General features: G+C 41.1%; 2 protein-coding genes across 4 annotated transcripts in view; one reads left to right on the top strand and one right to left on the bottom strand.

Annotated features, from left to right (window-relative positions):
- Window positions 1-27,387, bottom strand: part of CCNY (cyclin Y) — a 315,237-nt gene that overhangs the window by 212,002 nt on the left and 75,848 nt on the right. The window contains exon 1 of one of the 3 annotated variants that reach the window (XM_060658955.3): window positions 19,149-19,352. The exons of the other annotated variants lie outside the window; for them this stretch is intronic. Within the exon in view, the coding sequence (XP_060514938.1) occupies window positions 19,149-19,302 (154 nt within the window). The 5' untranslated portion in view covers window positions 19,303-19,352. Of the gene's footprint in view, window positions 1-19,148; window positions 19,353-27,387 lie in introns of those variants that run through there. 3 annotated transcript variants of the gene reach the window in all.
- LOC144617001 (uncharacterized) overlaps window positions 19,352-27,387 on the top strand; it is a 101,422-nt gene continuing 93,386 nt past the window's right edge. The window contains exons 1-2 of the mRNA XM_081796085.1: window positions 19,352-20,110; window positions 23,179-23,219. Coding sequence (XP_081652211.1) covers window positions 19,476-20,009 — 534 coding nt within the window. The 5' untranslated portion in view covers window positions 19,352-19,475 and the 3' untranslated portion in view covers window positions 20,010-20,110; window positions 23,179-23,219. The remainder of the gene's footprint in view (window positions 20,111-23,178; window positions 23,220-27,387) is intronic.

Genomic DNA, 27,387 nt, shown 5'->3' with positions numbered 1-27,387 from the left:
TAAAGAACACAGTTTGGAAAGGAACCAGTTTGAAGAGGCTCCCACCAACCAACTCTGGGACAACTGAAGCAACAAAAAATAACAGGTTACAACTGACTGAATACAATAAAAATCCATGACTCAATGCTGACAATTATACAAATGGGGAGAAGGAAGAGCTGTTCCTTATAGTGCCTACTAGGAAAACTGAGATGATGCTAATAATTACCAACAGACATTACAACTAATGAGTAAAACTTTGATAAATAGAATACTCACTGGCATGCCTGGGTGGCTTAGTGAGCTGAGCGTCTGACTTCAGCTCAGGTCATGATCTCACAGTTTGTGAGTTTGAGCCCTGCGTTGGGCTCTGTGCTAACAGCGCAGAGCCTAGAACCTGCTTCGGATTCTGTTTCTCTCTCTCTCTCTCCCTCCCTCCCTCCCTCCCTCCCTCCCTCCCTCCCTCCCTCTCTGCTCCCATTCATGGTCTGTCTCTGTCTCTCAAAAATGAACAAACGTTAAAAAAAAAAAAAAAAAAAACTTTAAAAAAAGTAAAAAGAAATAGAATACTTACATACTCTCAATCTCCATACAAATTACTTATTAATTATTATTAATTAAAGCTACTTAAGAAACCTGAATAGTACCACCCTTAACCACACAATGCTCACCAATGCTGAGACAGATAACATGTGCCTCTTGATATGATGCATCATATCTGCAGTATTCCTCCCAAAAAATGTATATAAAACCTGAATCTAATCAAGAGAAAACATCAAACAAACCCAAACTGAGTGATATTTTATAAAATAACATGTGCTCTTTAAAAATGCCAAGGTTGTGGGGAGCCTGGGTGGCTCAGTTGGTTAAGCAGCCAACTTCAGCTCAGGTCATGATCTCATGGTCTATGGGTTCAAGTCCCACGTCAGGCTTTGTGCTGACAGCTCAGAGCCTGCAGCCTGCATCAGATCCTGGAGCCTGCTTTGGATTCTGTGTCTCCCTCTCTCTCTGGCCCTCCCCCACTTACACTCTGTGTCTCTCTCTCAAAAATAAATAAACATTAAAAAAAATGTTTTTTAATGCCAAGGTTGTAAAATACAAAGAAATGTTTATTAGATGTTAAATGAATGCAGTATCTCTACCCATTCAAATATTTACTGAGCAACCACCATGTGCCAAGTACTGTTCTAGGTAACGGGGATATCATGGTGGATATCATAGTCCATATCCTCATGGAGTTTATCTTCTTATGGGGAGGGGAAGACATACAACAAATATGCAAACAAGGTAAAATGAGAAAATGAGGTAGCTGGCACAGTGGTGGGAGGGTTCCTTTCTCTGCATTATGTTTCTAGGAAAAGACTCTCTGAGGAGGTAACACAGGATGTCCAGGAGCCAACCAGCTAATCACCTCTGGTATGACCTTGTAAAGTCGAAGCAATAACAACTGCATAGACCCTGGGACAGGGACAAGCTTGGTAGTTTGAAAAACATCAAGGAAGCCCTTATGGCTGAGGTCCCTACGTGAGAAATGAGGTTTTATGTGGCAGGCAGCAACAAATACTAATTAATGACTGTGAGCCATCGGGAGGTGTTTGTGTTTTACTCGAACCATAAGAGCCAAGCAGGGTTTTAGGCAGGGCAATGACATAATCAACTCCACATTTGTTAAGGGGAGAGACAGGATTGTAAGAAAGAACAGACTAAACAGAATAAATCCTAAGAAGCAATTAATTATAAGAAGCCAGAGAAACTTGCTGTATATTCCCAGAGATCTCTGCAACTACAAACAGAGTCATTTTTCTATACCAGACCCTAACAGGAAATAGCACTATTACCAAATTTAAATCTACAATAATGGAATATTATGTAATACATTTGGTTAAATAGTGGGAGTAGATTTTTCCAAAGGAGCACCACCCAGCAAACTTTACTGAAACCAAGTTAAGTAGACCCTGCCATAATTAGAATCACTCTTCTGCTCTCCACACCCACCTTGCCCCAAAGCCACTTGCCTTGCTTCCCCCATTCATATATATCACCAGGTTCCCCGCTCAGAGACTTCTGAGCTATCTACCATACAGCAATTCCCAGAGGCTACTCTGCCAGTCTCAACTTTTAGCCAACAAAACAGTGTCTTAACATGTATATAGCTAAGCATTTACCACATACTTACTCTGCTTTAATTGCTGCTATTGACTGCTCAAATCAAACTCTAAGGGCAAAAATCTAATCAACTGAGTAATCTATAAAGCAAAAAGAAAAACACTACCAGGAAAGACTTTCAGTTTCTATCTCCTTAATGCAAAAAAAATTTTTAGCTGTTTATTTTTCAGAGAGAAAGAGGTGGGGGGAGGGGCAGAGAGAAAGAGAGACAGAAGATCCGAAGTAGGCTCTGTGCTGACAGCAGCAAGCCCCGTGTGGAACTCGAACTCACCAACTGTGAAAACATGACCTGAGCCAAAGTTGGACGCTTAACTGACTGAGCCATCCAGGCACTCCATAATACAACAATCTTTACAGCTATGTCAAAGTGTACACTATTTTAAAATGCTATGGAAGTAAACAAACATGCAAAAATGTCAATAAAAACCTTCTTAGCATTTTTATAATTTATTTAAATAAATTAGAGCCAAAAGCATAGTGAATGTTAAGACACTAAATGGAACATTTTAGAAGTGCTAAGTTAATTTAAGTTATATAAACTGCTAAAAAAAAAAATCTAAGATGGGAGAGCTGACAGATGTTCATAGCATAAGAACATTCTGTAAAAAGTGGACAAACCTGGAATTTATAAAGGGCAAGTTCAGAGAGAAATAAATTGTAATTTTATTTATAATTTTATTCAAAACTTACTTATTTTCTAGCTTTCAAGTCACCAAAAGTCTCAAAGACTTTTTTTTTAATTTCTTAACATAACCATGCTTTTCTGCTAACGCTAAGGTTCATCTTTTCAAAAGAGGGTGCTAACTTCTCCCCAACCTGAGTTTTACCCAAATTCACTCATTTTAGGTCTACTATATTTGGGAATGCCTTAGGAAAACCAAAACAATGATCTTAAAAAACAAATATATGAGAAAACTATTTCTAACTGCCATTCTCTGAAATCTGCTTCCCCCAACCATTCACTAACCCCTCCAACCTCACCCTTTATATTCATTCTCCACAACAAACAGTGGAAAGGCTTCCTGTCTATATCCCCAACCTTGACCTTCACTACGCCATAGATGACTGGACACCTTTTGTCGGGGGGAGCCATCCTATCAAATAATCTGAGTGAACGCAATCCTTTCTCCAGGGGAATTAGAACACAGAGATTCTAGTCAGTCTTTTGTGGACCTAGAATTGAAGACATTGGGGTAGCCATTTGTACCATGTTCAAAGAAAGAAAGCTATTTTATAAAGAGAATAAAGATTTACAGAAAAATAAATATGAGACACAGAGAAAGATAAGATCAACTAAAACTGACAAGAGAATTTAAAAGCAAAATACTGAAAGAGATAGCTGCCTCAATTCCTACAAGCTATTCAACTCCCAATTCCAAGTCCTTGTAAGACTCAGTTATGTTCTGCACCATGGCAGTTCATAAAATACACTCATATACTTCCAATAACTCTTCCTTCCCCCATTCTCCACTCTAATCAGTTTTAGTGGACTTCTGTTACAACCAAAAGAAACGTAATTAATGTTTGTGGTAAGTAGCCTCCAAGAGGCCCCTAAAGTATCTCTAGGTTTTCACACTCTTATGTAATACCATCTCCTTGAGTATAGGTTGGATTTCAGAGACTTGAGCCTAACAAACAGCAATGATGGCATGTTACTTCCAAACTCAGGTTATAAAAATGCTGTAGCTTCCATCTTGGGGGTCTCTCATGCTCTCCCTCAGATCGCTTCCTCTGGAGACAGCCAGATACCACGTTGCTACCTGCCCTAAGGAAAGGCAAACATAGCAAGGAACTGCTGACAACAACCAAAGAGCATCTGTTGCCATGAACATCCATTTGAGTAAGTTTAATAGCAGATTCTCTCCTAGTTGAGCCTTGAGAGGACTATATCCCCAGCCAACAGCTTGACTACAATCTCATGGAAGAACCTGAGTCAAAGGCTCCCAGCTAAACTATGCCTGAAGTCCTGACCCACAGAAACAGAAAAAATACTGTTGCTCTAAGCTGCTACATTTGGGGATAATTGGTTACACAGCTTAATAACTAACATAATTCTCTAAGACATAATTATCATTCAGGTTGTAAAAAAAAAAAAAACAAAAAAAAATTAAGATGGGTCAAGATTAACTTCTTCTTGGGAATATTTAACCTTGTTGTGGGAACTGTAGTGTTGAGTGAAAAGGCTCTAACCTTCCTGCTTCTTTTCCTCCCCCAGCCCAATCAGGGGACTTGCTCTCAGGCTGCAAACCACTATAAACTAGTTGTGTGATGCTGAGGAGCAATCCCTCTTAGCTCAGTTGCCTTATCTGTAAAATGAGGATCTCTATGGTACTTGACAGTATGAATGTTCTAGGACTCTATTTTCTCATACTCAACAAAAACAGCATATTGCTTTCATAGGTCTGAAAACCTCTATTCTGTCTTCCATGTTACAACTTTGAGTAATCCTTTTACAAAATCTAGAAGATATGCAAAATACACAAAACTGTTCTCCAATGCACATCCATCCATCATGAAATCTTTTAGAACAAATGTCCTCCTAATGAGCATAATCCATTATGTAAGATTTTTGGGTATTAAGCCACCAAAAAGTTCCACATTACTTATTGACTTCAGAATGAACCTATGTCCCAACGCATCCTGGATCTTTCAGAAACAGTTCCATCTGCCTGTAGCACACTTCCTGTCTCTTGCCCACTCCCACCCCTCTTGTCATTGCCATAGGGCTGTCCTGGCAAAGCCTTCCCTGACCACATACCCTTATCACCCAGGGCAGAGGTAATCATTCTGGCCTCCCTTCTACCTCTGTATACTACAATCATTTATTTATAGATCTGTCTCCCTTAATAGATCATTAGGACCTTAAGGGCAAGGTCCAAGTTATATTGCTACTGCATTCCCAGCATCCAGCAGGGAACAGGGAACTTAGCACTTAGAGGAACCAATGTTTGTTGACCTACTTAAGAACTGAACCTTAAAATCCTATAGGGGGAGGGGGCAGTGGGCATCAAATTCTCACACTTCTTAAAAATGCCCCCACCACAAGGGGGAATTCTATGGACCGACTAGAGTAATCTGACTACTGTAGTCGTGACTCTGAGCCTAGGCATTGCAGGTACCACTAATTTCCCCCTAACGTGTTGGAGAATAGGCATCTCTCAGCCAATACCTGCCTACTAAATTCCATTTTCTCTCCAACTTCTTCTCTGTGGTTGAAAAGAACACATTCTAGAATCACATCCACATAGAGGATTTACGACTTGCTAAAATGCTAGTTTAAAAGGAAAGGAACTCGCCCCCACTTTGTTTGCCTAGTTCCTCCAGTATTAGCATTCTGCTTAATACGGTCTGTTTATCTGCAGCAAGAATTCCAAACTAAAAACCTGTCACCACTTTTGAACTCTGGTTCAAAAAAAAAAAAAAATTGTGATCAGTTTTCAGCCACAGCCACCATCAGCATTAACAGTTATTTTCAAATAAAAAATAGTTAACAAGACATGTATTCTAGATAGACTTCAGTGGAGTAAAAAAAGTGAAATGGAAGCCAAAACATCATTTACCAAGCATCTTATAATAATATCTAAATTAGATGAACTATTTACACGGTCTGAAACAAACAATACAGCTAATTTAGATCTGAGTGATCACTCCCACCATGGGCTGGCTAAATTGAACCACCAAGCTGTACAAGGAGAAATGGCTCCATAAACTGGTAAGCTAAAGACACTCAAGAAAAGCATCAGTCTTTATTAAGAGAAAGGATTTCAATGCATCATAAATACCCCTTCATATACAATACCCTAATAATTAGCTAGTTAACTGTTCACCAAAAGAGGTCCTGTAAGGGCACCTAATAAGCAGCACTTTTGTTCCTCTTGTTCCAATGCTTTTATATGCTTAAAATGAAAATATCTTAAATATTCTATAATCATAATTTTCTGTTTCAGAATTATATCCCTGGTCCCCACAAACTGCTAAAAGCCCTTATGTGGTACAAAATATGTTTTGTCATATTTTCATTTTGTGCAAATAGGCTTTGTATATAATTTGCATCTGAAAAGCAGGTGAAAGAGCTCAAGAATACATTTAGCTTGGGTAAGGCTAGACCTTCCCTGAGAGACCTTATTTCATGGAAACAGGCATATACTGGGGTTGGTTAAGCTTTAGATTCACTGTAAAAATAATACTTAATGTCACTTTGGAGAATACAGAAAAAATAAAGAGAAATAACCAAGGTCTAACTATTTCTTCATGGCTTAGCTTGATCAGATGAGTTTATCTTCCACGTCCCTTCCAGATGTGCCTTATAAACAAGGTAAGGCTCCTTCTTATGACTCCAAAAATGCTACTAATGGTTCTGCAGACACTGACAGCCCCAGAAATAGTCACAGCACTGAACACTTGGTCTTCCCATCTTTCTACCAGGAGCCTTTTCAATCCTGTAGTAATGGCTCAGGCAACCCTGTTTCCCTCTGTGCTCTGTAACAAGGGTGCTGAAAACCACCTCTCTAATGAATAGCTGCATTCTATAATGATAACGTTTCCTAACAATGTGTGCTACATGGACGCAGAAGAGGTTGATTATACATTTTCAAACCTCAGGCTTTTGGAAAATATCTTCAAGTTCAAGAATCACTTCCATTTGTATCTTTATACTTTTACATCTAAGGGACTGACATTTTTGGCTCAAATATTTTTAGAGAAAACAATTAATTGTCAGGAATACAACACACCACCACATTTCTTGGAGCATTCTTCATCTAGACAAGCTACAAATCAAGACTTAAATTTTTAACCTCTATTTCAATAAACCAATGCCACCACGTCCTTATTCCAACAGAAGTGTCCTCAGGTAAAGAAACTGACTCTTGAAATCAAATAAATAGGTACCTCCTTAAAATTTTTTTACCTAAATGTGTAACAGTGCCACACAGATGCAACAAGGGTTTCCCAACTCTGCCCCAAAGGTTTCTACTAAGATGTTCTTGAATGTCAGACCCAAGAATCAAACATCCTGTGTTCACTGCCTGACCCTGGAGGCCAGGTTATCAAGCTGTGGTTGATGAAATTTCAAAAGATCCATAAAATACTAAATTGCACTGAGCATTGTCAAACCAAGCCAAAGCTACTGTCAGAAAACATAGACCAGAGAATTACAGACTATACAAGACATTCCATTTTTATATTCTTTATCAGAATAGACTCTCAAAAGGAAAACCCACTGTGAGTACTATAAAATACGAAAAACCCACACACAGCACTAGCCGATTTTAAAATTGAAGTAAAAAATAAAACTGTTGGCTAAAAGAAGAAAAACTCACCGTACCTTTCAGTATATTAAAAAATAAGAAAGAAAGAAAGAGGAAAAGTAAAAGTAAAAGAAAAAAGAAAAAGAAAAAGGAAAAGGAAAAGAAAAGAAAAGAAAAGAAAAGAAAAGAAAAGAAAAAGAGAGAAGCTGTAAGGGAAGAAGATTAAGTGATTTTTGAATTTGAGTAAATAAATTACACAACTCCCTGGTGCACACCATCCATTGTCAGAAATGCAGGCAATGTCTATTCTGTCAATAATACCATTAGAAGCACCATCTTAGAACACGATGCTAATTCTAAACAGTTCAAATGAACAATGCAATGCTGTGCAAAACTGGTAGAGGAGGGGCAGGGCATCATTCACATCAAGTCTGAAGTTAATGGCACTCCCTGGAGTCTATACAGTTTTACCCCAGGCCTTGAATGTGTGAAAGTGACCAAGATAGCCAAACCACTAGGAAGTTACTCTACTGTTTATTTTTCACCTTGAATCCTAGAGCCTGTAAGTCAATGGTCCTCAAGAGAAGTAAAGGGAGAGTTGCTCCTTGGGGAAATTGTATTTGGCAATGTATGGAGACATTTCTGGTGTCATGACTGAGAGTAGGGGTACTCTACCAGCACCTAGTGGGTAGAGGCAAGGATGCTGCTAAACATCCTACAATGGACAGGGCAGCCCCCACCAACAACAACAAATATCCCACCCAAAATGTCAATAATGCCAAGGCTGAGAAACCCTGGTATAGCTTCATTAAGAACTCCTGCTTTACTGAAAAGGTCCCTGAATTTTACACTAAGAAGCTAGGCTCAGTAAATACACTTTCACATGTGAATGTGGCTAAACAAGACAAAAACCCATATGAACATTACTTTGAGAAATAAAAAACTAAAAAGTACATTGTCAATTTATACTGTTATTCTCTACTAAATATCAATATTGTAGTTTGACACGTTTCAGTGTTAATTACAGCCAGATACAGATAGCAAGGAAAAAAGCACTCATTTGATACCATGAAGTATCAACCTTCCATGTCCAAAGTGAATATACAGATCCAGTCTGAGGACACAGGAGACTAAGGGGCAAGGACAAGGCTGCATTAAGCCATGCCTAGTGGAGGTAAGTGGCTTCCATCTAGCAGAATACTGTACACACTCACCTACAGACATGAGCCCTTTGCACTTAGATTTTCACTTCGGCCAAACACTCCTTCCCACAATCCCCTTCATTCTTTCCTTCTAGTCCTGTCACAATGTTGTCTTATAAATACCCAGGCACAAGAACAAATTTCATTTTCAAAAAACTCAACAAATGTTCCTCTCAATATGTACTAGTTAAATGAGAGAAGACAATTTTATCTGGATATCCAGTCTCCTGGTTTCATGTCAGAAGGCCACAGGGCCTCTCCCAGGAGACCATCTCCATCAACTCAGAAAACCACTGCCACGGTTGCTATCCATCCCAAATTGGTCTCAAGGATGCAGAGGCACCCAAACATCACCAATTATAAAAGCAACCATTCCACTTCTGATGCCTATTTCTCACCTCTCAGGGCGTGGCCTGGCTGTTATAATGCATGCTGCCTTGCATTTGGGTCCTCCCTGACTTGTCCCACCTTAACCATTCTGCCACAGCTCCTCCTCACCTCCTTTGTTCATACACTTGACCTCCAACACCCAGAGGCTGCCAACAGCTTCATAACCTGAGCTACAAAGTAACCCTCCTACTGCAGAAGAGAACCCTACAACAGCCCAGTGTGCACAGAGAGCACGCATGGTGCTTAAGATATGTGGCCTGTCAGAAACACCATCTTCTACAGAAGCAAATGGTTTACAAAGCAAGAATATATTCCCTACCCCTTAAATTTATCCCTGAGTGGTTAATACTTCTGAATATCAGCTTTGCTAGGCTTTACTTCCTACAAAATATAAGAAATGGAAAAATAAGACATTAGATTTACTTTACAGAAAAGAGTCAAATATATGCCAAAAATAAAGTGAATAAACAACTTGTATCTCTTCAGTAACATCTACTCTAGCTCTCAGAAGAAAGGCGGTGATCTCTAATGCTATATAAACCCTGTTAACCAATGCTTTCAAGTAAAACTACACATTAAAGTAACAGCACGCTTACACACAACTGGAGAGAAAAAAGGCTGTGGAAAAATAAAATTACCCATATAAACTGACAAAAGTAATACTCACTGGAAATGAAGTAATCCTTGATGAATTTGTGAGTTTGAAATTTTTGAAACTAAATTAAACAAAGCATCATGATTTCATTTTTCAACCTGGACTTTGACAGGATACACAGGAAGTCCTAAAACCTAGACTTTTAAGCAACTATACAAAGTCTGCATCCATACCTAAAACCAAGAGACAGCTTAAAGGATAATTATGATTATACTTAATGGAAAAGCTGTAATCAATTAATATTCTATAAAAATATAGAGTCATAATGGACAGAATACTGAATTTAGAGTGAAATCTTTTCTTGAGAGGCAAAGAACGGACCTCTTAACCCATCTATCCATGCACTAATTCCTCTAGTGGTAAATGTGCAGAGTGAGACATGGAGTTTACCAAATATAATCAAAATATTTTTAATAACTTCTTTTCCCTTTTTTCCCACCAAGAACAGAAGCATCCATCCAAAGGAAAGAATTTGTTTATAAAATGTTTTAAACACTACATTTACAGTTTTGCAACACAAAGCTATATTACACATGAACTCCCATGCAGGGTATTTCCTGTTCTTCCTCCTTAAAGCCAGAAGGTCTATAATCAGAGGTATCCAAAATAGAAGTGACTTGCATTTCATTGTCCAACTAAGATTTCTGCAAGGCTCAAAAAGCAAACTGGCAAGGATGCAACTGCAATTGCTAACAATTATCTTTACTATACCCAGCTGTATTTTTCTCAGTGCCAAAAGCCAATTGACATGTCTACAGATGCTAGTACATTTCCACTGAGCGTGGCACTTACAAGTATCATACCCAATGAAGCCCCCCTATACATCCCCAGTAGGGAATAAAGCGTACAAAATAATGACCCAGGAATTAAAATTCATGTACTAGGTAATGCAGTTACAAAGTAATGAAGCCAGATTACAGTAATTTTTTATCAAGGTAGTATAACCATGAAAAACTAGACACTTAGCCTAGAAATATTACCATTGCCAAACATTTTAGAACTTCCTTTTTAGAACCGCCTTTCAGTCCAATTTTTCAACCATATTAAAAAACAAATCAAAAATAAAATTTTCTTTACAAAGTCAAAACTAATGTATAAAATGTCAATATTCTGGGGGCGCCTGGGTGGCTCAGTTGGTTAAGCATCCAACTTCGGCTCAGGTCATGATCTCGCGGTTTGTGAGCTCAAGCCTCGCGTCAGGCTCTGTGCTGACAGCTCGGAGCCTGGAGCCTGCTTCAGATTCTCTGTCTCCCTCTCTCTCTGCCCCTCCCCCGCTTGTGCTCTGCCTCTGTCTCTCAAAAATGAATACATGTAAAAAAAAAAAAAAATGTCAATATTCTGACAAAGATGAAGAAAAAAAGATCTCAAGGTTTTCCAATCCAGTTTTTAAAAACTCGGTGCACCTGGATGGCTCAGTTGATTAAGCATCCGACTCTTGATTTCAGTTCAGGTCATGATCTCGCAGTTCATGAGCTCAAGCCCTACATCGGGCTCCACACTCTCAGTGTGGATTCTCTCTCTCCCTCTCTCTCTCTGCCCCTCCCCCACATTCTCTCCCTCTCTCTCTCAAAATAAACATGTTAAAAAATAATAAAATTTAAAAAAATTTTTAAAATAAAATAAAAACAACCTTGACAGGAAGGCAACAGAGGTGTCCAGAGTGTAGTAGTTTGTAGCTAACCAACTCCTGAGGTGATCTCTTCTCTCAGATTCACTGAAAGACTTTCCAGGCAAAATCTTACTGATTTGAAGTCATCTGTCAGATGACAACAATCGATTGGAGCTTTGGAACACCCCTTTCCTCCAAGTAGCAGATAGTGAAAAGAGCCCCTAGAAGTAAAGGAAGAGAGCCACAAGAGGAAACAGCTACAAGCAGCTGAGAGAAGGAAGGGAGAAATGGGTTAGAGATCTGAGCTCTCTGCAATTGTGGATCTAGGTAGACTCCTTCTAGAAAGAAATGGGCACAAACAGCCTCCAATAACTTGTTCCAGGCTGACTGAGCTCATTTTTCAGCCCATCAGTTCTCCTTTTTATTTTTTTGTTTATTTATTTTTGAGAGAGAGAGAGACAGATCACAAATGGGGGTGAGGCAGAGAAAGAGGGAGAGACACAGAATCCCAAGCAGGCTCCAGGCTCTGAGCTGTCAGCACAGAGCCCAATGTGAGGCTCAAACCAATGAACCCCAAGATCATAACCTGAGATAAAGCTGGAAACTTAACCAACTGAGCCACCCAGGCACCCCAAGTAGTATTTTAATATAATAAATTTATGCACATGTGCACCTTAAAAGTTTCTCTGAAGAATAGAAACAAAACAAAACAAAAACCTGGCTTCATCCTCCATCTAAGGGTACATACTAACATTAGTAGGAACGTCGCTCCCATGGCACAGTCAGCAGACTGCCTGGGTGGACTCTATTATTCCCAGGAGTCCCACTGCTCATTGCATGCCATCACGGTATGACTTTGGAGAGACTGCAACCCAGAAGGACAATAAATGTTAGAAAGAGTAATATTTCTATTCCAAATTCTACTGCCAGCAAGATTCCCATTCAAAGGTTATACTGCTGTGTATAACCTCATCCTACCCAGCTCTAAAATTCCAGTTATCTTTCTGGCACTACCTTATGAACACTGACTGCATTGATGTCTCTACTATGATGAGCCCCTCAGGCTTCTAGCCTCTCTGGTTATGGAAAGTTCAAACACACTTTGTTATATATCTTGGAACACATTTAATATTTAATGCAAGAAAATCAACATAAGTACTATGTTCAATGACACACATCCATCTAGTACTTTTTGGTTTATTAAGCATTTCAGCTTCATTTTGATTCTCATTTTAGGTACCTCAGGGCATAAGGCAAGACAGTACTCTTACACACATTCTTTTTAAGCAAAAAGGAAAGTGAGGCCCAGCAGGACAGAGGTCCCCTGGTAAAGGCAGAGCCATGTCTGGAACACAGGTCTCCTGATTATTCAGCTCCTGCTCTCTGCGCTCCACCACACTTCACAGAGCTAAAGGCACATCCATAAACCACCTGGGAAGACCCTGTCCTGGATTTATCCTTCTTGAGCCCTGATTCATTCTTCAGGAAAGGTAGGATAGAATAATGTTGAGAGTCTCAGAGTACAGAGAAGAAACAATCTCCTGACCAAGAATCCCAGCAACAAACTACTCAACGTTTCAAGATGATGCAAAATGCTGCAGGGAAAATGAACTCTTTCCCTCCTTCCAGCCATACGCTGAAAATCTGAAAATGATACTGAACACATGATATCAACTGCTATTGCCATGGACTGAGCCTGGCTGCCTATATGTTGACTCATAAAAGGATTTGTACTCTGAAGTATGACAAGCATGATACCATCAACAGCACTCTTGTGAAAAATACCAAATGCTGCTTCCTTAAAGTAAACTAAATATGACACGCTTGGAGCTAAATCTCTGACCCTGTGTGACTAAAACAGAATTTCAAAGCCACTCACAGGTCCTGCATCTTATTATTTTTTTCCTTTTGGTTCTGCTCTTTCCTAGATACCAACAAAATTTAATCTTTGTGTTGGTTTCATCCAACCAGAAATGTGAAAGTAATTTGTCTCCTTAAGATAACAGAAACAATCAGCTTTGTAGAAAAGGGTGAGAAAATTTACCATTCAACAAAATCATTTAATCTTTCACTCCTCTCAAAAAGCAGGCAGAAAAGTAAAAATCCTAATCACAAAGTATTGTCAACCCAAAGAATACAGACAATGAATGAACGGCTTAAAGCAGGCATGGGCTAGGCATGGGAAGAGGGGGGCCAGATTTTAGACCCAGGTCACTCCCTACTTAGCTGTCACAGGGCAGTTGAGAGGTGGAGCTTTAGCAAGTGACAGCAGATTGAATCCCAACTCTGCCATTAACTAGCTATGAAAACTTGAGCAAATTTCTTAACCTGTGAGTCTCAATTTCCTCTTCTGTAAAATAGAGAGAAAGATATAAAGATCTTTAAAAATACAGGTCAAGTAATCAGCACAACACTTGGCCCAAAGTTAACACATAGTAAATTCTACTGCCCTTGTCCATGATTGGCATAACCCAGGCAAGAGACAGCACCTCTCCAAATTTCAGTTTCCTTATCCGTAAAATGAGGGTGGGGAGCAATGACTCCATGATTCTAAAATAGAGAGGAAAATAAGTGTAGTAGAGGTCATGGAATCATCATAGTGCTTTGGAGAACAGCGCTCTCAGCAAACCTTTAAAGTGTACCTCTCCACATTGCCTAATATGCATCAGGCCATGCTTGATCAGGGTGTCTTCCCAAGTCTTACAAGCAGTGCGGCTAATAAATCTTAGCCTGGAATGAAAGTCCAGGTATAGTTTTGCTAATCAGGCTGGAAATGGTAAGTGGGTCTGAGACACAAGAAAAATGAAGCCAAAGAGATAAGGCTGCAGATATCCAAAAAAAAAAAAAAAAAAAAAAAACCAAGAACAATAATTTAAGCTAATACTATAACAGGTGCTTAGATCTTAAATTGCCCTTTTGTCTCCTCACCCTTGTAACAGTGAGAGCACTTTTTCCAGTCATCTTTCCCATACCGAGGATGAGCCCCTTAGGCTTCTAGCTTCTCTGACTACAGAAGTGAAAACATCATTTGCTGTATATCCTAGAATACAGTTCATGTTTAAAGAAAATCACCATGAGTGGCTATGTTCATAGTTGCATATGTTCATGCAGTACTTTTTGGTTTATTATGCATTTTGGCCTCATGTTGATCTTTAAGGATGGAAAGCCACCGCTAAAGCCATTCATCTGAAGAGATAAGGAAAAAAAGATTAAATATATCACGTTGTTAAGCAGACTTCCATTAGCCATAGTTTATTTCAGTTTAGGGTTTTTTTTCCTTTTGTTATGCTTTCTTTGTTATGTTTTCTTTCTTTTCTTTTCTTTTTTTTTTTTTTTTAAGTTTACTTATTTTGAGAGAGAAAGAGGCAGAGAGAGAGAAAGAAAATCCCAAGCAGGCTCCACACCATCAGTGCAGAGCCCGATGCAGGGCTAGAACTCCTGGAACCGTGAGATCATGACCTGAGACGAAATCAAGAGTTGGACACTTAACCGACTGAGCCACCCAGATGCCCCACTTTAAAACCTTTCTTAAGTTTCATTTTCAGGATTTTGCCGTACCTGCTACCTCTCAGGTCAAAACACAAAACCAAAAAGTTACATATCCACTCTACTTTCATTATTACAAGTCTTGTCATTCTCTATTTCCCTCCTATGCTTCTCATGCAATAAATAGTCAAGATGATACTCTGACTCCGATGTCTTGAAGTTGTTGGCTTCACTCATTCATTCAAACAAAGAGTGTCTTCAGGGCAGCAGGCACTTGGGTTACATCAGTGAACAAAATGAAAATCTTCTAGTAAAACTTAAATACTAACAGACAGAAATAGTTGTTGTTATGACATATGTATGTAAATATTTATAATGCACATTATAGGTGATGTGGAAGAAAAACAGTAATTCAGAGAATGTGTACCAGGATTGCTGATGGGGTAACAGGAAAGATGTTAAATGCAGGCCCATTTAACATCCTTCCTGTTAATGCAGGAAGGCTTCACTGAAAAGGTGAGGCTTGAACCAAGACTGAAGGCAGTTGAGAGAGTTAGCCAAGAAGAAACACAGAGAAAAACACTCCAGGCAGAGGGACAGAGCAAAGGCCCTGGGGTGAGAACATGTCAGGTTTATTCAAAAACCAGCACTGAAGGAGGCCCATGTGGCTTGTGTGAGCTAGCAAGTGAGCCAGGAAGGCAGGCAGATCACACAGGGCCTTGAAGTCTATTATAACGACTCCATGGTAAAAGTCCATTGTAAAGTTCTTATTTGATGTGGAATAAGGAATCACTCAGTTTTTGAGCAAAGGAGTCACATGCTAGTTTTTTTTTGTTTTGTTTTGTTGTGTTTTGTTTTGTTTCGTTTTGTTATAAAGGATCTCACCATGGCTGCTGTGTTGAGAACAGACTGTAGTGGGCAAGGGTAGAAGCAGGGAGACCAGTTAGGTGGCTTAGCTCAGAAGAGCAGCAGGAGAGGTTTTGAGAGCAGTTAGATTCTGGATATATTTTGAAGGTTGGGGGCCATTCTTTCCTAACAGATTAGATACAGAATAATAGAGAAATTGGCTTGTCAAAGAAGACAACTGATCTACAAAGGATGAAACTGCTAGCAATCATTTTGAGGCAAAACCCTAAATTGACACTTTGGTACAGATGTTACAGGCATCCTGTTCTACTTTCCTCGGTCTCATCAAATCTCAAATTCTCTTTAAATCCACCCCTCTTTCTCTCCTCCCACAGAAATAATCTAATTAGAGAAGGGCACTCTATTGCAGATAGATGATATTTCCTCTGAGAAACTGTGGCTATGACTGCAAAGACAGACAACCTGCCCCAGGCTATCCAAGCAACAATGGGAAGTTTCCATGTGTCATGTACTGGCTGTATGACTTTGGGCAAGTCATTTCTCCTCTCTCTGCCTCATTCTTTTGTCTTAAAGTTAATACTATCCACAGGGTTATTGTGAGTACTAAAAGAATGAATAGATATCAAGCAGTTAGAGCAGCATCTGACACAGAGTACACAATATATAAGGAGTGCAATTATTACTGTCACTGTCATTAAGTCTTCTGTTATTTCTCAGTCTCAGAATAATTTTATGAGAAATAATATCTACAGAGATGATGAGTCTAATATGTATTATTCCAAAAATATGAGTAATCTAACACCAAGGTACTGAGTACAGGGCAAGTTGCTGGTAGGTGTCATAGAAGCCTAACTGCCCTAACTCAGTCACTAAAACAGTACAGGACAAATATTACCCATTGTGTGTTTTAGGCAAGGAAAACATGGATTCATACCTCATGTCTCTGTGATTTTAAGAAGCTGACCTATCACAGAAGCCCCATGAACTTCTCTGAACTTTTCAAGTCTAGTTGTCTGAGATGTCTTAAGGGATATAAAGATGGTATCTAAACACTTCAGCTTTTGTTACATACCAGAATCAAGAATGTTTCAGCTGTGGTTTTAGAGTGTTCACTAATCATCTAGCAATATAATTCAGAACTTAAAATCTGTATCTATTTCTATATGCTACTTAACTTAAATCTGTTCTCTTTTCCCAGCTTCTGATACTGAATGAATATCTATGGAAAATGCCACCGAACAACAGGTAACACTTTCAAGACTTATCCAGCCTGGGATTCTCAATCCTACCTGCATCTTAGAATTACCTGGAGAGCTTTAAACATATTAATGCCAACGCCCACGCCTAGATCTCTGGTGTAATTGAAACCAACATTGAGAACTATGGATAGGTAAATCCTATAAGTATTACTTATTGAACGGGAGAGACAAAGAGAGTATTGTTTAAATAGTGAATTAGTATATCTGGATTTAAACTAGCATCATCTGGGGTGAATTCTGGGATGGGAAGAAACTACTAACCTAGATTAGAAATCTTCTTAAACTGCCCCAGAGTCTCTTACACTATCCTGAACTTCCAAAACAAGAGGTGATAATCTTCCATATGTTTTCTCAAAAATGACTTGATGACCAAAACCTAGTTTTCTTTCAAATGAAAGAACACACAATACTATTCTATTTTCCTTTGGCAAAATCCTTCCAATACTTAGTGCCAAATAAATGGTTATAATTACTATTTTTCTCCATTTCCTTATTATAGTCAATAATATATAGCTTGCCTTTAAGAAGTATGAATCTTTCTTTCATCTCTATTTTTTAATTCATTATCTAAAACATAAAGCCTCTTCTCAGTAATAGTGCACAACACGGAGAAATTATTTCCAAATGTTTTTGCCTGTCAGCATTGTATAAGACTGGGTAATAGCTTTCTATAATAAACTCATTCATTCATTCACTCCTTTAAAATACAATACTTACTAAATCTTTACTATACACTAGAAATGACATTTCTTTCAGCTGCTTAGATCATACCAGTGATCAAGACAGACCAGACCTTAATATTCTACTAGATGCCTTTAAATGCATAAAATTAAAGTAGAACTATAGGGCAAAGACATCTAAATAATAGGTTAAGATAATGGAAATGTAATATAACTACACTACAAATATCATATGGAACCCTAATTTACTAAATGTCTACTATAAACCAGATGTTATATTAGTCCCTTTAATATATGGTATTCATTTAATAAAACTGCTGTCCAGTAGAGATGACATTACTATTTAGAAGAAATTAAAAGAGGCTAAACAGTAAGAAAATTCTTTCCTTTAGCAGTTTAAATTTGGCTTTCCACGCTAGAGGAAATTCTACATCCCAAAGCTGTCAAGAATGACTTGTGACAGAGTTGTGTCAATTCATTTCAACAAAAAAATTTTTCATCTTTGTTCAACTACATCAACTGTGAGATTTGGGGGTTTAAAAAAAAAGAAATAATCACATTGTCATAAGAATATGTTACCAATTTCACATTTTTTAAGTCGAAAATTATGTAAACTGTGTTTCAAGCATAATGCATAAACTACCTATCCATAGATATTAAGCCACGCAGCTTAAGGATAACTTAGTATTAACAAATATACTGAGACCAATAAAATACATAAACATTACTAGGTACAGTGATGAATCCTTTAACTTCCTTTACAAACACTAGTCCAAACCAAACGCCACTCAGCTCAATCAGAAATCTATAGGACTGTAATTCCACCCCAAGGAAAAACTGGGTGACAACCCAAAGCTGTCTCCAAACCATTCTAATAATAATCTAGTTTTGTTTTTTGTGTTTTTTTAATTATTCGTGTGAAGCTATCCAATCCTACACGCCCCCCCCAAAAAAAAAAAAAACCTTTTTTTTTTTTTTTTTTTTTTTTTTTTAAGTTTTTAACTGACATAGGGAACTGCCAATTGGGGTCAATTTATAAGTTTCCGGGGAAAGCTGATACATGCCAACCCTGTTAACTAACTCTAGGTAGAGACTGATTCCAAAATGGGATTCACTCCCTCCTCATTTACACCAAGGATCATCCATTCCCTTCGCCTTTTAAAGGACAAACGAGCTCTGATCGTGCACAACTTGGCTTGTAGCTACGTTCAGACAGTGCCTGGAACGCAGGCTCTCGGGCCGCCCCCGCCCCAGAACTGGCCGCTCAAGTCTGGACAAGGGCCAGCTCCTGTCACCTCGCGACCTGCGCCCCTCTGCCCCCACGGTACTCCCGAGCCGCCCGCTGGCAAAGTTTCCCCGCCGCTCACTCGGGGGTACATCCGAGAGGGCCCCTCGGGGTCTGGAGGACCCCGAGCTCCCGGGTTACGGAGACGAAGACATCGTCCTGCCCTGGTTACAGAAGCAGGCTGAGAAAGCAAAAGCAGCCTCGGCCATACAGACGCCCGGTTGTGCAGGCAGAGCACCGCGGATGCAGGCGGGGTGCGGGGACGTCAGAAGGGGGCTCAGCGAGGTCCCCGCCCCGCCACCCGGACTCGCCCGCACTCACCGTCGATGTTCTCCCGGTCGCTTATGTGCTGCAGGTTGCAGCCCGTGTCCTCGCGGCTCAGGTCCGTGTCGGGCCGATAGGACTCCAGTCGGGAGTGGGCATTCCTCCGGAGCTTGGGGCTGGACGACACGCAGCACGAGGTAGTGTTCCCCATCTTCGGTGGCCCCCCGACTCCTGCTGCTCTCGCCTTCCTCCCCGTCCCCGGGCGCGGGGCGCGGGCGGCGGGGGCGTGAAGGGGAGGCCCGCCCGCCCGCCGCCGCGGGAGGGGGCGGAAGCCGCGGCCGGCCCCCGGGTCAGCAGCAGCGGCGGCGGCGGCGGGGCCTCGCCATGGGCGGTGGCGGCGGCGGCGACGAGCGGGCGGCGGCCCCGGCTCCCCAGGCTCTCCCTCGGCCTTCGCGCGCGCCCGCCCTGGCCCGGCGGGCCTGTCTGCGGCGGAGGAGCGCTCGGGTCCGCGCGACTGCGGCCGCCGAGCCTAGCTCACCCCGCCGCGGCCATGGCGGGCGGCGCCGCGCAGGCCGCCTCCCCCCTGCGCTTCCCGGTCGGCCCCCGGGTCCCCGGCGGCGGCGCTGGCCTCCGCAAGAGGTTCCGGTTCAAGCGGGGGAGACGCGTGTCCGCGCGGGGCGGAAGAGCTGGCGGGCGGACGTGGGCACAGCCCTCAAGCCCCGCGCAGCGAGGCGCGGTGCTGCCCGCGAGGATGCTCGGGCGCCCTCCCCCGCCGCAGCCCCCGCCCCGCCCCGTCACCGCCTCTTCCCTCTGCCCTGGAAGCAGATCGGCGGCCGAAGAGGGAGGTCCCGTGCCGGCGCGGCCGCGCGCGAATGTGGGGTCGGGACCTGGGGCCGCGCCTCACGCAGGCAGGCGTGAGGAGCCGCAGTCCACGCCGTTGGAAGCTTAGCGCCTCGGTGTCCTTACCCTCCCGGTCTCCGCGTCCTCCACCTCCCTCGGGCCTAACACTGGGACGAGAGGTGTGTGTGGCGGGCCTGCGCCTCCCTGGGCCCGGCCGGGTCCCGGTAGTCCGCAAAGGGGCCGGAGCGAGCGGGGGCGCAGACCAGGAGCCGGAGGGGAGGGCGGGGGGCACGGGGTGGAGGAGGCCTGGGGTCGCGGCCGCCGCCCTGGGGTGATGGAGCCTGCGTGGCTCACACCCGGCAGGGGGCGGGGGGAAATCTCGCTCTTTCTTTCTTTCTTTCTTTCTTAATTTCTTTCTTTCTTTCTTTTTCTTCTCTTAAGCATTAAAAAGGAAACTGCATGTTGATTTGGGACTTCTCACTTGTTGATGTTTGCCAGGACTTAGTGGCCTTGTATTAAGCGGTGAAATAATTCTTGGGGCCCCCTGGGTTACATTAATGTTGAATTAGCTGCAGAGTGCTTTGAGTTTCTAGGAAGTTAATGTGAAGTAGAGACAGATAACACCACTTTATCTTTCTTTACTTTTGAATGCTGTCGGGTTGTGTCCTGCCGCGACCAGTTTGACCTGAGGCATGTTAGAGTGCTTGGCTCACAGCAGACGTTCAGGAAATCGAGGGCTCCATTCCCTCCCGACACCCCAGAAAGACCTTCTTGCCTCAAGAGCATAAGGTGGCAGAAATAAGCTCCCCACTCTTTTTCCAAGTAGTCAATGAAGAAGGCACGAGGAGACTCAGGGAAAAAATGGTTTTGAGCACAGAAAAATCTGGCACAACCTTCTTAATTTTATATATAAGGGAACTGAAGTCGCGAAAGATTAAGTGCCTTGATTTGCTCCACATCTCAGTACTAGTTAGTGACAGTTGCAAGTACTAAAAGGGAAGGAAAAGAGTAAGGGAACTAACACTTATGTAGCATCAGCAACGTGTTATCCAGTTAATGCTCTGAACTGGATTAATGCCATTTGTTGGGATCAGTAGCAGATGTCCTTGGAAAATAAATGGCATCAAAGTGCTGATGTTGACAGGATGAGAAAGGAACTGTAAAGGGAAGAAGTTCCAATGAACTGCAGCCCTGAAAAGGTGGGTAAAGAGCAACAAGACACAATAATGCTCTTTATTAAAGCAGTTCTGACCGTCTTGCTTCCCAGGAAAGTTTGGGACATAACTGCAAGTCAGTGAATGCGTATATTCACATTTTCAAGGCCACAGTGTGTGGGTAAGATGGATGAAAATTGGGACAGGGGTTACCATATTGTCTGCTCTGATTGCTGTTTTATAATTTGGACATTATAAGCACCCAAATACTGAACCATATGTGTATGGCATATCCACTCATGCATATTAAATACTTTTCATTTAATTGCAGAATTTTTAGTATTTATATTAATGATATGGCTTGGAAGAGTTAATAGGAGAGACAGAGTGCCATCTGCAAGCTTACTGTGCTGGCAGGTCATTCGGGAGTGTTAACTGAAAAGAGCCTCTGGAGGTGAGGGAAGACAGGACTAGGGGTAGAGATAGCCACAGATTTTTGGCCAAAGGATGGACAGCCACTGGTCAGCAGAGGTTTTTTGGTTCCCCACCTTCCCCATCCCCTCTTTGACATTCCTGCTATGTTCCCTTTAGGAGTGCACCTGTTGGGCTTATTCAGATGTGTGACTTTTGGTCAACAACAGGCCCAGACCTAGTGCTAAATCCTCACCAGTGATTTACCTGAGTGCCACGCCCCCTGCCCCTCCCAACACACACATACCTCAACACAAACACACCTCCTCCACAGAGAGCTACCTCCTCTTTGACACACAATGAGACTTTAGAAGAGGTTGCAGAAGCAAGGTGATACCAAGATGATAATGAAATGTGTCATTTATTGAACATCTGTTAGAAGCCATGCTCTGTACTGTTTTTTTTTACATCCTCAGCCTATGCTGTTTCCCACATTTTACAAATCAAGACACTTTCTGATAATTAAACCCAAGATCAGACTACTGAGAAAAGGTGTAATCAGATTTGAACCTTGGTTCTTACTGTGAAGTCTATAAGGTCCCCTCTCAGTTGTATCCACCCCAACACCTCCTGCCCCCACCAGTAGGTATCACTGAGCAGGAAGGGAGGAGAGAAGCAGGTTAGAATAATGAGAGAAGAAATCTGCAAAGCTTTGGAGTGAAAAAGAGATTCTAGTGTTGCTTCTTTCCTTTTCTATTCTTTTTGAAGGAAGCTGGCAGTGACTGCTTAGGACTAGCTCTAGACTTGAAGAAGAGAGGGGAGCCTTATTTCTGTGGGCACCACCCTTCTGACCAAAGTAGACACACAAGAAAGTTGAAGAGAAGCAAGAGAAGCGTATGCAGAAATAACATGTGCAGTTAGCCACAGCATCTTTGACATTGTGCCACGTGGGAATCTAAATGCAAGGACACTTCCTCAGTAGGGTAAATCTAGCCCAGGATTGGGCCAGAGGGAGAGAGAAAAGATGAGCACTGCAAGCCAAAACCCCTGTCCTCAACTCAGTCAGTTTTGAGGAAATATCAACCTGCATCTACTCATAACCCACACCCTGCTCTTTAAGCAAAAACAATCATTTGGGCATTTTTCTTTCCTTCAGCTTTCGCTATGATGACTATTTAAGATTGTAGTCATTGTGAAGAGTTAAATATGGAACTTGGGTGAACCAGCTAAGTCAGTGCTCTTAAATTTTTTTTTAGGAGTAGTAGCTTTTTTTGAACAAAATTTTCAATGGAACCACAGTATTTAAAACGTGATTGGTATTAGTATTAATCTATAAAATCTACTTATAAAAAACTGAGAATAAGCTACCTTAATTGAATCAGGTTTTCAGTCACACTTCTATCCATGAAATATGGATCAGTCACTTGCACAATGCCCTGAATCACCTCCTAGAATACAGAAAACACTGAGCCAAGTTAGTGGCCTGGACTTTGGTCAAAAGAAGAAAAATGGGTAGAGTCTTGGGGGAAAAAAACCTTCTCAGTATATCTGCCCTTTCCTTATCACTTGGTAACCAGGTTTCTGTGTTAGTTACTCAACATTTGTGAGGCAATTATGGAAAAACCAAGACCCTTTGTCTGTGGTACCACCAACGCTCTTCCTGTCACCCTCTTATTTTCTAGTGACCTCCACTGTAGATAAGGCCTCTCCCTAGTACTTGAAGGTAAGTAGTCTACAATGTAACCAGCTATTGGGGAAGTATTTGCTTTGATAGCCACTTGACCTTGACCAAGGTAGGTGATTCATTTATTGATAAAATATTTCTCAGAAGTGTACTGAGCCAGGCACCTTGGTGATACAAAAATGGTAAAATATAGTTCTTGCCCTTGAGAAATTCATCATCCAGTAAGGTAAAAAAATCAAAAGATCAGATGTAGAACATGTCCATCTATGTGAGTGATTGTGGTCACTTAGTGGTGAAATCTGAAGAATGCCAAGACTATATATTAAGTAATTTTCTCCCCTGTGGATGCATGTAAAATTCCACTATAAGAGATTTATTCCTATGAAGTAAAGAATTATACCCAGAGATTCTGTCAGAGTGAAAATTCCCACAAGAAATTAACGATGGCTAGTATATTTAAACACTAATGCCAAGTCTTTTGTACTAGAGTAACTGCCAGGAACAATATGTTGAGAAGGATTCTAAGGTCCTGTTTCCAGCCCAACAGGGAAGAATGCTGCCCTAAGGAAAGGAGGAGGAGGAGCAGGAGATAGCACTTGTGCCACATATTTCCTATCCATGAGTCAAACCTTTGTTTATGGAACAAATAATGAAGCTGGGGATAGACAGAGTCTTTGGGTTTCTGGGCGAAGGCCCACAAGGAAACTGATTTATCTACCACACAACTGAGAGTTCACCACCTATCCCCAGGCTAACCAGCCTTAAGAAGTCTAATCTCTCTCTTGCCATTGCCAAACTCAATCTTTATTCTTCTGTGCTCAGCAGGAATAGAAATGGTAAAGGTATGTGCAGTCTTTGAGAACTAGGATAAGGCAAATCCCAACATCTCACAGGGTTGGTCTGACTGGGAGAGGCTGTTACTTCTCTACTCAGGATCAGTCCTCCCATCTTCCCTTGTTATGGAATCCTCCATTTTGTGAGGACCAGCAGCATACCCCCCTCAAAGATGACAGCTGGCCATGTGACTAGTTTGGCCAATGATATGTGAGGTGAATCTTACAAGAAGCTCTCTGGTGGTGTTTCCTCTTTTGTTTCTTAGAATGTGGACACGGTGGCTGAAATTCTAGTCTGTGCTTTGTAATACCAACTGACCTTGAAGATGAAAGCCATGAACTAAGATCTGTCCCTGTATGCTTCTTTTACATGAAAGAAATAAACTATGTTGTATAAGCCACTGTTATTTTGCATTCCCAAGTAATGTGCAGCCAAATCTGATCCTGATTTGGTGAGGATCTGATACTATCCTTTCATAGAGTTTTATGTCTCTGTGTCAGCAGTTTTCACTCATTGGCCCCCAGAAAATGGGGATTCTGACCTACAACTGGGCAGTCATCATGTGTACTTGGCTGCCCATAGTAGAACGCAGTTTGGAATGGGAAAATGCAGTAGGCAGGCTCGAGCCAAGGTAAGATTTTGTAGCAAAAAGAAGTTGTTCCTCCAAAAGGCAGATTAGTCCCCATGGAAATTGAAAGAATTAACTGCCTGATGCATTATTTTAATACAGCATTCTTTCAGTATTCCCAGAACTGGAACTGAGCATACTATGCTGTATGTGTGTCTTACAGACATACTGTGGTAGATGTTAAAGATCCACCTGACCCAGGAAATTAATTCTCTCCTGTTCAAAAAGTTTTTTCTGGACCTCTCTTCATGACTCCTCCACTGACTATTTGGAAAAAGGCTAGAAAGTTGGTTTCTGCTACCTTATATTCTTCCAAACACAGGCAAGAAGTCTTTCTAGTCTTTCTAGTCAACCAAAGATGGTTGGCATTGGGGATGTTGGAGGGGATTTCTCCCATGAGCCAGGCACTTTGCATACCTTTATGTTAGTTAACTGGCCTCACGTTAGACCCTGTTGCCAACATGACAAAAACTAGTAGCATTTTAAAAGTAAAATAAAGATAATTGATAAATTGTGTTAACTTATTGCCTGTACCGCACATTTATGATCTCGAGGGAACTTTAAACACTACAGCTATAATTCAACATTCAGACAGCCCTAGTGTCCCCAGGAGCAGCTGGGTAGATCCTGCTGAAGTGGGCAATCCTGTCACTTCCCTGCTTGAGGTTTGTCAATAGCCTCTCACTGGCTGTAGAATAAAAACTCCACTCTGCCTGGCATTCAGGCCCACCTTTCTCCAGCCCATCAGCACTGTTCACAGTTAACAGGCCTGTCATTCTGGTCTCACTTTACTCGTGTGACCTCATTACCTGAACACCTTTCCTCCTCTGCTGCCCAGCTCCACGTGTTTTTAATCCTTCTTAGCCTTCAAGGCCCAGCACAAGCACTGTTTTTTCTCAGTCCCACATGCTGGAAACCATAAACTCACATAGGTTTTATCTAAAACCATCCATCTTTTCTAGTTGTTGTTTTTATGCATTAATTTCTTTCATCTTGCCTACTAAACTCTAAACTCCTAAAAGACACCCTTGTTTGCTTCCCTGAATCTTCTTTGCAGCACTTTGCCATGTGCCTGGCATGTAGGAAGTGCTCAAGGACTATTTGTTACCTGATAAGACGTTAGGCAACCTGAACACGCTCCTTTTTTAACCCCCTCAGTCTTCGGGTACTTTTCTTTCTCTCCATCCTTTATTCTCAGCAAGGAAGGACCTACTGAATTGGAGGCAGGGAAAGGGGGTTGTGTTAGTGATGATTGTAGAAAGTCTTTACTGATAATTCCCTTTTATTGTGTGTTGAAATATTTGAGGAAGTATTTCTTGCGTTGTAAAGCTTTTGAGATCCATAGAGATCTACAGGCAATAAAGTGTTTATTACCTTTTATGCCTTCTTGCAAATTAATTAGCCAGGAAAACAACTTTATGAAATGAAGTTATGCTTTTCAGAGCCTGGTTCTGACTGTATTAGGAAGAAACACATTAGAGAGTGTCATTCATTAACTTGTCCACTTCAAAAAGAGAAGATGGAATCTCAGAGCTTAGATTGCCACGCTTCATGTTTTTTTAAACCTGAAAGCACCCAAATCCAGAAGAAAAAAGGTAATATGCCGTATATGTGTATGCATGTGTGTACGTGCATGGAATACATACATGCTCAAAAGCCATGTTCATTCAGTTGACAAATTTTGCCAGTTTGTCCAAATCAGTGAAAGGGCAGATTGCCCATGTCTAGAGACCTTTCTTGTCACCGCTGGGGAGGGAATGCTCCTACATCCAGTGGGTAGGAGCCAGAGATGCTGCTAAACATCCTATAGTGCACAGGACAGCCCCCACAATAAGCACTGTACAGCCCAAAATGGCAGGAGTGCCAAGGTTGAGAAACCCTGTCTAAATTTGCCAGTTATTCACTTCACAAATGTTATTCATTCTTTGTATTAGGAGGTACACATCCTTACACTTTTCATAGCATCTGAAAGAAAATAACAGCAATTACACTCTATCACGAATTCATTATCTAGTTTAGCTTCCCACTGAAAACGGTTTAAAAGGAAAAAGTAACACTTGTTTAAAAAAGGAAAAGAAAGATTGTTGATTTCAAAATACTTCTTATAACTTCTACAGGAGGGCTTTTAAACAGTCATTCTGGTTCCAGTTTTCCCACGTCATTCTAGAAATATATATATATGTGAACTTGGAAACATGCCCAGTTGCAGATAAGCAGGCCTGTAACAGACTTTTTTTTTTTTTTAACTAAATGAGAAAAAAACCTAAGAGCTTAGAAGCTTAAGAGCCTCTTTGAGAACATTGCTGAGATGATGTGCAAGGCACAGAAAACACCACTGGATTTACTCTATTTAAAGTCAGAGATTAATGACATTTCCTTCGTATTAGCTCTCATTCAGTATTTTGTTAATACTTTCCCCTTTTTTGAGGGTAGCATGATTTCTTTCAGCCATTTGATCATTTCCCATATATTTTCTTTTATAATAATGTGATCATATAGCCTCCATTTTTTTTAGTGTCTTAAGTACTTTCCCAAACCAGTTAACAATTTTTAAAAACTATCACAACAGCAAAATATATCCTATATAGATGTGCCATAACTCATTAAACGTTCCACAATTATTGGACATTCCATTTGTTTCTTTTCAGTATAATAAACAGTTCTGAGGTGTGCATTTTGATATACTGATCTTTTTTGCATCTACTTATTTCCATAGAAGAAATTAGTCTGAGTCATTTTGACCAG

This window comes from Panthera onca, chromosome B4 (assembly GCF_046562875.1).
Source record: "Panthera onca isolate mPanOnc1 chromosome B4, mPanOnc1 haplotype 2, whole genome shotgun sequence".
Taxonomy (NCBI): domain Eukaryota; kingdom Metazoa; phylum Chordata; class Mammalia; order Carnivora; family Felidae; genus Panthera; species Panthera onca.
Note: the sequence above shows the minus strand (reverse complement) of the source record. Positions and strands in the feature narration are given on the sequence as shown.